This window comes from Emys orbicularis, chromosome 2 (genome assembly GCF_028017835.1).
Source record: "Emys orbicularis isolate rEmyOrb1 chromosome 2, rEmyOrb1.hap1, whole genome shotgun sequence".
NCBI classification, from domain to species: domain Eukaryota; kingdom Metazoa; phylum Chordata; order Testudines; family Emydidae; genus Emys; species Emys orbicularis.
This window is the reverse complement of record NC_088684.1, coordinates 34,092,634-34,104,853: the sequence shown is the minus strand read 5'-3', so window position 1 is coordinate 34,104,853 and position 12,220 is coordinate 34,092,634. Positions and strand designations below refer to the sequence as shown.

The window sequence follows — 12,220 nt, the reverse complement described above, 5'->3', positions numbered from 1 at the left end:
ATCTGAGTCATCCATATGGAAGCCTGTCTTCCTTACCCTAGGATTCAGTGAGACAACATGGCTCTTTTGTAGCACTGCCTGGCTCACATTAGCACTTTGGAAATATTCAGGGGGTTGGTTGTTATTCGGGGAGCTTTAAACAAAGTAGTGACAAAGTCCTCAGATAAATAAACAAATTTAAAACGTGCTTACAGAACCTGTGATTCCAAATCTGTGGAAAAGAATAGTGGATGTTACTATGATCCTATGTATCTTTTTTCTGGCTGCTCCTCTAAGTGTGGAAGGGGAGACAGGAGCAATCTAAGCCCAGAAAGGGGAGCTAACAGTCTTCTGCAAGGCAGATTCCAGCACTAGAAACTACCCCTGTCTGTAGTCCCAAGAAGTCTGATGAGCAACACCTGGGGAGGAGACTATTAAAATTAAAGGACCAATGCCCCTCTCATCCTCAGACAGATAAATCCTGGATGTGGTTCAACAAGAGTACATAATAGAATTTTTCAGTTTCTGAATCATCATTTTCTCCCTTCTCCACTATCCTCAAATCCCCAAAAGAGAGAGGAATAATCCATAAATAATCTTTTGCGAATCAGCACAAGAGTCTTGCTATGGAGATATTCTCCTGGTTGTATTCAATCTTGTTCTGGTACCCAAGGAATCTGGGGATGATAGAGGCGCGTTGGACTTAAAACATCTGACCAAGTTCATAAGGAGGACTAGATTCAAGATGGAAACCTTAAAGTCAGTTTTGCCAGGGGGATTACCGGATTACCTTACATCAATCATCTTGAAAGAAGACTGCTTTCATGTGCCAGGTCACCCATTAAGTGCACAGGAGATTTCTGTGATTCGCTCATGGCACCAATCACTTTCAATACAAAGTGCTGCTTCTCACATTGTCATCTGAACCTAAAGCAGTCATGAAAGTCCTTGTCTATTTGGTGGCTCTTGTCAGGCAGAAGTGAATACAGATGCATCTTTTCCGGTATGATGATCTAGTCAGAACCCGTCCGAGGAGTGGTCCACTCAGGTACCTTAGACCATAATCCAAATGTTGCAACAACATGGACGTATAGTCCCCCCATCTTAAAATAAGGGATAGAAAGCTCTTTGCCAATTCTCCTGATTATCCCAATTTTTGATTATCCGATCTGGCCCTGGTCTTACATAGATCAGATAAACGGGATTCTACTGTAAATTTAAAGCGCATTCAAAAATCCACTGCGAGAAGGGGTGGTTGTGCGCATTGAATAAGTGACACTGTTACTTCCAGTAAGATTTAGTTAATAGTTAATGTTTTTATTTTTTCACATAATGTAAAAACTAAAGGTTCTCTGTAAAAACGCAAATTCCGCTTTTTTTTTTTTTTTTTTTTTTCCATGGCAAGCGGATTTCTAGGATCCCTAGAAATGAGGCATGGTCTGGGCTCCATTATGCTTGCTGTCTGGACACTCGCTTAGGGTTTTTGGCAGCCAGAGTAATTTAGAGCTTTCAGAGATGGTTAATTTACATAGAAATACAGGTTAGTGCTTGAATGGCTTGCCACCCTCTGCACACACCTGCACCTCCTGAGTTATTGGCCACAGTTTAGGATCAGGACCCTAGTGTTTTTCATTCTTTGTTTGTTTTGTTTTGTTTTGTTTTCCTAACTTGACTGTGTTCTTTTTGCATTTTAAAGGCTTCCTTCTGAATCAACTTGAAGTGTGGGATTTGGGGATTTAGTCTGTCTCAGAGGCTGTATATTTTGGTTTGTTCACTATCCCTTTAGCTAAACTTGGCAATTTATACCTAATCACTTATCCAGTGTTTAGGAACCTAACAGTTCCATTAGTTCATTAGAAATACTACAGCAAAATATACAGCTACTTCATCCTGTATGTTTTATAACTCTAAAATATTTGATAAACATGAAGCAAATTTTAGAAATGTAAATAAATCTTAATTCTGCACTGAATGCAGAAATTGGTTTCTTGAAATGAAAAGTAACTAATACACTTACATTCAGTACATAAGACGGATATAGGTCTAAATATATACATTAATCTTTTCTCTTGTGAAGGAATATACAGTGGAAAAACATTGTCACTTTATTGCTATCTGGTCACATTTTGTAAATTGGGAAAATGGATTTTTTTAAAAAGGGGGTGAGGTGTAGGGGAGAGAATTCCAATCTCAGACTACAGGTAAAATGTCTCTTTGATGCATGTGATGGGTGTACCTGGCCCTTCGTGACCCCCTTGATGGAGGCCACCCAGTCCTACTACACCCCGCCTAGGAAGGAGCAGCGAAGGTTGGTCTTCCAGGCCTGCCTAGAGAGGTCTTGTGGAAATAGCCAATCAGAGCCCAGCAGGCGCAGATTAAAGGAGCTTCAGGGGCTTAGTAGGGCAGTACCTGACTGGGACCAGAGGGGCGAGGAAGGGTGCTCCTCTCTGGTCAAAGGGGCTTGACTGGCTGCATTTACTGGCCCTGGGAGAGAGGACCTAATAACTTTAACCATAAGGTAATGGGTGAAGGTGAAGGGGCCAGGTGGGAGGAGGCCCAGGGACACAGCCTTTACTAATTAAAGGAAGCAGTGCATGGCTGCTGTTTATAAAGTCCTTGGGTTTGAACCGAGAGTGGTTTGCAGGCCCGGGTTCCCCCACCAACCACTAGTGACGGGACCAAGGCTCCTTTAGAAGGCCAAGCAAAGGGCTGAACTTAAAGGGCCCAGAGACTGGGCTGAAGACCCTGGAGGGCATATAGTATGAATTCTTAACTACCCCAGAAGGGTTCGTTTTTGACTGTGACTTGGCTGGAGGGCCAAGCTACTGAAGACCTATATAGTGAGGTTGGCAACCTACAGTGGGCGCCAGAGCAGGAAAAAGTTTGCGGTATCACACCCAGCCCTCATGAGGTGAGTCATTCCCTCTCCCCCCCCCCCCCCCATTACAGTGCATTTTCAAACATAACTGAAATTTCAGTATGTACTGTGGGATGGCGGGGGGGAGGGGGGGGGAAGAGAAGTTAGAAGTAGTCAAATCTGTGTCTTATTTGTAGATTTTATTGTTCCGTGTGTATAAGTGAGCTTAAATATGCTGAATGGTAGCAAATGTTTATTTGCAGCTAATACAGGCTGCATTGGATCAATCATCCTAATATGTAGTTGGTTAATTGTATGGTTCAGTTTGTGGAGTAGAACTTGACAGAACTACCTGCTTTTTTCCCCCTTTATCAGTGATAGGTTCTGCTCCTATGAAGGAGAAGAGAAGACATCGATTTCACAAATTCTTGTGTCTCAAAGTTGGAAAACCTATGAGAAAAACATTTGTGTCACAAGCAAGTGCATTAATGCAGCAGTATGCACAGAGAGATAAGAAACACGAGTACTGGTTTGCTGTTCCACATGAAAGGTAAAGAGTAATTAGGTTGTCAGATAAATATTTTCCCCAGCATCATTATAATCTAACTTACCTTCCTCTACGCTTCTCATAATCATGTATAAGTAATTATACCTTCCTTGTAATAACACAAGAGGCAAATCTTGCCCTTCTTCCACAGCTGTGGAGAGTGTCAGATGCAGAACAACAACATGGTTCTACTCAAATCAGGTAAGAAATTGGAAAGCTTGTGCATGTGGAAATACAACTATATGCTGGGTGGGCAAGGGGAGGAGTAAATGGACCGTGTGGATCCACTGCTACTTGAAGCTGTTAACCATTGCATCTCCATAGTGTGGGGACACAGGATTAGCCAGGGTAGGTGCAGGAGTTTTGCTAATGTGAGGAGAAGGGTTTTAGTTCTGTGTACCTTGTAATAATGCTGGCATGCCCTGTTCTTTCTACTTGGCACCTCTTTTAATTAACCAAACTGTGCTACTAGCTAACTTTAAAGACTGCATCCTTGGTAGGCCAAGTGGCTGGCTGTCATGGCATATATCAGGATGGAGGGGAATTCAGATGGACTCCTCTCCATCCTGTTGTGCGAGAGATATGGGATCAAGGAGCAGGTTATTGGTAATGTAGTGCTTGATGTGTACGTGGCACTAGCACCTTATAGTGGGGAAGGATGTTAAATGTTGGAGGCTTAAATAAGCTTCTTGTAGACAAAGTGAATAACTTTCTATTTTAAATACTAGTTTCTTACAATTGTTGCCAATTATTCATTGGCATTTATTAGCTAGCAATCTTGAGACACCAGTTATTTTGAACTGACATGGCACTGACACTGCTCCCATGCATAGGCAGGTAGGATTATTTGAGGAAGCTTTCATTGTCATGACCTATTCTGCCTTGTTCAAAGTGGAAGTTCAGTCTCTTGTGTTGTCTATTGAACATCTTTTCAAAAGCACTAAAATTCATTTAGAATAAAAGGTTAACTTAAAGTTTAAACTGAGCACTGTTTAGTGGCTTTTGATCTCTGGAAACAGTTACAAGGAAGACGTAGTTGGAATCTTATAAGAACTTGCTGGTATGCAGCAAGTGTGATTTCTGATCATCTAGTATCAGTTTGGGCAGGGTTTCTTTTAAGGAGAATAAATTAAATACACTTCTGATACACACTTTCATCTCTTTTGGCCTAATCTTGTTCTTTGTGCTGACTTACAGTACATAAGCTAGCCACAAGGGAGGTCCCCCAGGAAGAAGAGAGGGAGGATCCCATTCCACACCATAAAGCCTCAAGGCTGCTATAATCCTCAAGGCTGTTATGTTCCTGTCCATAGTGGTGAAGTATCATTGAAGTTGTGGTATTACAAAGGCACTGGTACTATCCCCCAAATTTCCCTCAGTCAGTGCACAGGGAACCCTCATAGAACACAGTTCTATAGCACGTGGGGGATAGTAACTTCTTGTGCAGTCTTCTGGGATCATGCCCTCCCAAACTGTGAAAACACTCCACTGTTTCTGTAAGGCCTATAGAAAAGAGAATAGGATTTGCCACTTAATGAACTACTACTACTAGACTATTCTGTCTGTATTTCGGGATCTTGTTATATGCACAACTTCTGCTTTCTTTCTTTGTGCCAGCTAGTAATGCTAAGTAGAATATGAAAACACTCAGAAGTGGTTTAGGCTCAAAGTGTAGGTTTTATTTGGGGCAGAATGAGGCAAGAGAGATGCAAACCTTTTTATTCATGTTTGGTTTAAACCTCCTGTGAGTCTGTTTAAGCAGTCCTTTTGTATTTTTAGAGATTGGATATTTCAGTGGTTGGTACTATATAAAAACTCTTAGAATGAGAACTCAAACAGTATTATTGTACTACTGTATAAGAATGGAAAAAGTAAAGTTGACAAATTAAAGCTGGTCTATTTTCACTGTCCAAGTTTAGTGAAATACCAAAAGTAAACAATAGCATAATTAACAGATTCTCAACCGTGTTTGTTTCTATAATCTCAGACAGTGGTAAAGCACAAGGAAGTTGTGGGGTTTTTTTACATGCATGTGCAATCCTTGATAAAGTCAACAACTAATAAGTTTTGTTTTAATTTGTGTCATTACTTGATTTTGTTTTTCAGGACAGAACACTTGTATGCCTTCTTTATTCAGTGGAGCCCAGAAATGTATTCAGAGGATACTGGGGAGTCTATTAGAGAGCCTGGGTTTATAGTGGTAAAGAAGAATGAAGAACCTGAAACTGGTGATTGCACTAACGAAGCTGCTTCTAGAGAGTGGGAGGTAAGGAAAAGCATTGTCGGGGGATCTTTACTTAATTTTTCAATAATATTAAATGTATTGAATTATATTTTTGATACAAGGAAAGATGACTTAAATAAGTTGAAAACATGTATTAAATATATGAAGTACTTTATATATTTTGTCAGTTCATTAACTAGAATTATTCAGTTGTGTACTTTTTAATTTGTGCCACCCTAACGTTTTACCAATGCGTTACAGTTTGGGCAACATTTCACCAATTACGAACCTGCCCTTTTTTTTCCATTCAGCAAGCTGTATTTTGGAATACACAGTAGGAGACTCTCCAAAAAAAAAATTTGAAAGAGGTGTAAATAGAGCAGAAGGTACTACCTTTGTACAAAATCCATGTTTTTGATAAGAAGGCTTACCATTGTTTAAGGAAACTATACCAGAGTAGACTGTTTCGGTATGTATTAGGTGCACGTGCATGTACAGAGGACCCTTTATAAATTGTAGGGAGTTTTTGTTGGCTTAACTGGGAAAACCTACTTTTTTAGATTTAATAACATGTAGAATGTTGTTTATTTTAATATTAAAATATTAATCCAGTGTATTACTGTTGGAATGCATATATGCTTCTTTGTAATAAACGTATTACTCCCATGTGCATCAGTGTACATTGTGTGTCTATGGACACATCTTACATGTGCAACAGTTAACATATTATTTGTATGTTTCTTAAGTGTGCATATGGAGAAAAGTCGCTTGTAATTTTCGTGTGCAGTCAATAGTTTGTCTAAAATTGAAGTGTCATAGCAAATTATTGTACAAGAGTTAAATATTGTCATTTGAAGCAAATATATATTATAAAAGTATCCATCAGCATCACTTAATTTGAGTCTGTGACAATTACAAACTCACTGTCAATCTTGCATCAGGATTTGCTGTATTTTATTGTTTATTGGAGTGCCAAAAATCCATCTTAATTTTTTTTATAATGCCCTTTTTAATTCTAAATACTTAGACACGTTTTTAAAAAGTTAGATTCACTTTAGACTTAATGTGGATACCAGTTTTCTTCTCTAAGAACTTTTTATCCTGTTTGTTTTTAAATTTCTGAAATTAAGGATTATAAATGAGAACGTTGAGATCCATAATTTTATCAGAAGCAAACTACAAACCACTGCTTCTGCAGCATAATAGGTCTTGCCTGTAGGATTCCATTGCTACATTCAGAACTTTAGCTTAGCTTCATACATGCATATGCTGCATAACATCAGACTCTCATTTTCAAACCTGTACCTCTGTTACAAGGGTATATTGGTGTCCTAGTATTGTGCTAGTAACAAATTGCAAGAAAAAAGCATGTGTGAGTAATAGACTGAAAGTTCCAAATTGTACCTTGAAAATTGGGGCCCAGATTGAAAAGTGTTTAATATACAGTGTTTTTGTCTTGGATTGGATAAAATTTCCAATATACCTCATTTCCTTTCAAAATAAAAATGTTGCAAGCAAAGAATGTGGATAGGATTAGGAAATGGGTGTGGGAAGCTTCTTCTATATCAGTCCCAAAGAAATTTTTCCAGCTACCTACAGTATGAGCTTGTCTCTTTAGAAAGTGTACTGTTTCAGTAAAAAAAAAGTCTAATGGGGAGAAAATGTGATGTACAATATCTGCAACTACCACTGATCCTGTGGTAGATCAGGAATGCTATCTCAGATTTGACATCATTGCTTTGATCCATAATATTGCACAGTATAAAGCATTAAAACACTCTTTAAGTGAAATAATTCAGCTGTATAATATTAAACACTGCACTAGCTTATAAGAAACTGAGTTACTAGTGTAGTGGTGCTTAGTTCCACTCATTTTTAAATCAGTTAACTTTACAAACAGTTGTAGTATTGAGCATCACTACCAATTCACAATTAAAGGATGGCAGGTGACATTCAAAAAATGTCAGCTCTGTGTGGGATATCTTGGATCTGTTTCTCTGTTTTCTCCCAAGTGTGTGTCTGTGATGCACAGGAATCTACTGTTTAGGACTCTCACTAGTTTGGGATTACTTCTATCTATTGCACCTATCACTGTGGCAAAGCAGTGTAGAAAGTTTTTATTCATTCGGGTCTTAAGGCTTAATTCTTAAGGCCCATTTCTGTGAAGCCTACAGGAAATTAAAAACCAAGGACATGTCTACACAGCCCTGCAGTTCTGACTAAGGGGAACACCAATAGGCAGTATGCATCAAAGTGCTGCACTGTAACTCCCCCATCTGGCTGCTGCATATGCAAATTTAAAGGTCCCGAGTTTGTACTGATGTCCTTTTCAAAGAGGACTAATATGCCCTATGACAATTTTTATATTTCTTAGGTAAGAAATAAAACTCTGCTTTCGTGTCATGTTCTGAACAAATGCATTATCTTAACATTATGTCTGCCCATCCTTCTCACCCCTCACTACTGCCTTGTCATGAGAAGGGATCATCACATTTTAAAAGTAGTTTTCATGTTCATCAGGTCAGGGATATTGTTTTTATCTGTATTGTGATGAGCCTAGAATACTTTTGGGAGCTGCAATAATGCCATAAATCTATTACCCTTAGTAATAAGGGAAGTTTGAATTGAAGTGGGGATTTTTTTGTATCAATGTTTATAGGCACACATGCTTGTGATGGTGTTTATAGATACAAAAGTGTTCTTGCATAGAGATTTTCTCTAAAAAGGTGCCTTACATTTGCATCTAAGCACAGTCAGACTAGACATGAGTCTAATATCTTCGATCAAGTAGTTGCATAGTTGCCACTGAAAACACCTTCTCCCACAGTGGTTCACAATGTAAACCTGGGTGTTTTTCAGGTCTGTTGTATCTGTGGAGGCTGAGAGACTGAGTTAGCTATGTTCTAACCTGTGTATGGGTTTATAGACTCTAAATTATAGATTTCGGAGAGCCTGCTGAGTTCATGAAATAGGTGTTCATGTGTTTGCACTAGCCTTTGCTACTCTTAGGTGTGATGTTTGTGTGTTGGTCAAAGCCTCTTTGAGGCAATGAGTATTGAAGACTGAAAGAGTTTACTATAACCTGGAGCTGTGAAAACATGGATCATAGTGCCATAAAAACAGGAAAAGATCCTCAATCAGTGTCTTCCAGTTTTCTTCTGTGCCTGATTGCAAAGACTCTAGGAAGCTTGCAGAGGATAAATGTTAGCTTGAATTCTACCATAATCTTGTATCAGAGGAGTAGCCGTGTTAGTCTGAATCTGTAAAAAGCAACAGAGGGTCCTGTGGCACCTTTAAGACTAACAGAAGTATTGGAGCATAAGCTTTCGTGGGTGAATGCCCACTGGCGTCTGATGAAGTGGGCATTCACCCACAAAAGCTTATGCTCCAATACTTCTGTTAGTCTTAAAGGTGCCACAGGACCCTCTGTTGCTTTTTACCATAATCTTGGACACTTGGCTTAAGTGAAGTTAAGTAATTGGTTAATGCATGAGTTTTGTATAAGCTTCTTCAAAATTGGCTAGTAACACATTCTTTAGGGAAGGGGCCTCAGACTCAATTTACCTTAGGGCCAGTGCCAGTCCTCAAATCCTCCCAGCGGGCCAATGTCACTCATGCCGCCCAGAACCCGCTCCCCAAAAAACTCCACCCCCCACCTGCCTAAGGCTCTGGGAGGGAGTTTGGGTGGGGGAAGAGGTCTGGGGTAGGGGATTGGGGTGCAGGCTGTGGGAGGAAGTTTGGGTACAGAAGGGGTGAGAGGTTGGGCTCTGGGAGGGAGTTTGGGTGGGAGAGGGGTCGGGGTGCAGGCTTTGGGAGAGAGTTTGGGGGCTGGATGGTGTGGAGAGGGTGCAGGCTCTGGTAGGGAGTTTGGGGGCTGGAGAGGTGTGGGGACGGGGCGCAGGCTCTGGGAGGGAGTTGGGGGCTGGAGGGGGTGTGTGGGAAGGGAAAGGGGGTGCAGGCTCTGGGAGGGGTCAGGGGTGCAGCGCTTATCTGGGGCTCCACGGCGGGGTGGGCCGAGGGGCCCCTGCGTGCTTCTGCCCCCAGGCACCACCCCTCAGCATCCCATTGGCCACAGGGGCGCTCGGGGCAGGGGCAGTGCGTGGAGGCACAGCCCCACCCTGCCCCGCCCCTGGGCCGCAGGCAGGGACCGGCAGCCAGTGGAGGGAGCAGGCAGACACCGCTCAGCTGTGCTGCCGGGGCCCCTGAGGGGGGAGCGCCCGGGGGTGGCAGGTGGGGCCAAGGGAGAGACCTGGCCCCAAAACTGCTGGAGCCCCGCAGGTCACATTGGGGAGGCTTGCGGGCCGCAGATGGCCCGCCGGCCGGGAGTTTGAGACCCCAGCTTTAGGGTGTTTTGTAGCATGCCTTCTTTTTTGATCTCTCTTGCTGTGGAGGTCAGATATTTCTCTACTATGCCTATAGTGCCTTTTTCATAGGAAAAATATCCTGTATGTCACTTAAAGCAGATAACCTTTATTCTAAGTTCAGCTTATGAAAGAAAACATAGAAGCAAAAGTGCTGTCCTTTACCTTTGATCCTTTAGTATTTAAGTGTTTATCTGCAAAAAAAAAAAAAAAAAAAAAAAAAAATTGTAACTACTACTTCTGTGAGTATTGTCCCTATAGGTACTCCACTTCAGATGCACATGCACCTCTTGAGCCCTAGCTTGGAGATTTTCCACTGAGCAGTGTCTGTTCGGCCAGTGCATGTGCTCTATACAACCTTGTGCTGCACTCTGAGGATATATAGGACTGTGCAGACGAACCTCCCTTGGTTCCTTCTTTATCTGAATGTCCAACAAGAACAGTCTGAAGCAGAGGGGGGAAGGAGGGTGAGTAGTGGAGCACCCATAGGGGCACACATCTGGAAAAACCAGTTAGTGTACAAGGCATTTTTTCAAGTAGTGTCACTATGGGTGCTCAATTTCAGGTGACTCCTGAGCAATATCCTCATGGGATACTCCAATCAAGGGCTTGAGAGGCACCTGAAGTGGAGTACCCATAAGTACATACATCTTGAAGAATCACAGTTACTGCTCATGATGAGTAACATTGTCTTACATGGAAGGCAGTACTAGCCTTGCACTGACAACACTTTCTGGGATTGTTGACTAGAAACTTCTTGAGTAAACAGTTTTCTTTACATATTAAGAATCTTTGTTCATTTCACTTTCAAGTGGTGGTGTTCTTCTACCCTTTTGTAATTCCTTGTCTTTTTCCACTGCATTAAAAACTTAAATGTAGTAGACTAGTGGACTTGTTAATTTAACTGAGGAGAGAGAATCTTTATTTTAGTAGTGTCTTTTCTGCAATTCCTGAATTGTTCCCAAACCAGTTGAGGCCAGAAATCCTACTTGGGTCTGATTTTAATTTTAAATGGTTGGGGGGAGGAGGGTGGGAAACTTGGGAGGGCTTATCCACACCAAGGCTCTGACCTTTCCCCACTTACTGTTGCTATCACTGCCTCTGCTGAACTCTTTTCTCAGGGTTGCTCCAAAAGCTTTTGTAGGTCTACTTACAGCAATATTGTAAAATAGGCATATACAAATAGCATGCACAGGATTTTGAAATGTGTCTTGGGACAAGGCGATAGTACCGAGAGCAAATATATTTATTTAAAAATAGTTTGACATATTTTTTAGATAGATATGTGCACACACCTGTAATATAGGGAAAAAATGTTCTTACATTCTATTGAAATTCCTTCCATGGAGGAGAGGGTGCGTTTTAAGAAATAAACATCAAGATGTATATATTAAAGTACCCAAAGTGATCCGATCTCCAGAGGATGTAATCAAATAGCAAGTAACCACATGTTTTTGGAAATGTCAGGAATTGGAACTTTTCTGAACCCACAGTTACAATGAAATATACTTAAGGCACAATTTAATAATTATTAATAAAAAAAAGCTTTATTTCATTCTGGGAAACATGCCAATTCTGTTTACCACTTCTTAAAGAGAGATGTTTATAATTTTGACAATACTAGCTAGGAAGTGCCTATCTGAACTTTAGGAATCCGGAGCAGGGGGGGAAAAACCCTGGAATGATGTTTAAGAAGCTTCATTATTGCTATAATAAAGAAGGCAATTTAATTGTGTAGTTTCACCATAAAGGATACGTACCATAAATCTTAGTCAACTTTCATTTTATTTATTTAATTAACTAATTAGATCCTGTTTTTTTCAATCTTGAGAAGAATGTCATATTTTGGTTCCAATGAATTTAATCTCCTAATCTTTGGAGCTTCCTCATGAAAATCAGTGAAACTACTAGCATAATTAAGGGAAGCAGGACTTGGTCCATTATATTCTTTTGACTAGTTGAGTTGTCCTTGCAATTTATTGGCAGTAGCTTTCTCTGTTCAAATACCATGTCTGGTTTTATTCAGGTTGTGATCACATTTTTTTAACTCCTCTGTTCTAAAGACATTCTATAAAGTGTACATTAAAAAATGGATGGCAATATGGCATTACCAAGTTTCATATGTTGCAGATGCTAGACATATCTAAACTAGACTGCTTACTGTAGGCTGCACTAATAGGAGTACAGTATTGGAACTGTCATTCTGGATTACACCCATCGTCCATCTAGTATAGTATCCTGTTTCTCGTTGC

At 40.6% G+C, this 12,220-nt stretch overlaps 1 protein-coding gene across 1 annotated transcript in view; it reads left to right on the top strand.

The window, feature by feature from the left end:
* The window catches only part of OXR1 (oxidation resistance 1), a 164,487-nt gene that overhangs the window by 89,277 nt on the left and 62,990 nt on the right, over window positions 1-12,220 (top strand). The window contains exons 10-11 of the mRNA XM_065397838.1: window positions 3,218-3,386; window positions 5,490-5,649. Of these exons, the coding sequence (XP_065253910.1) occupies window positions 3,218-3,386; window positions 5,490-5,649 (329 nt within the window). The remainder of the gene's footprint in view (window positions 1-3,217; window positions 3,387-5,489; window positions 5,650-12,220) is intronic.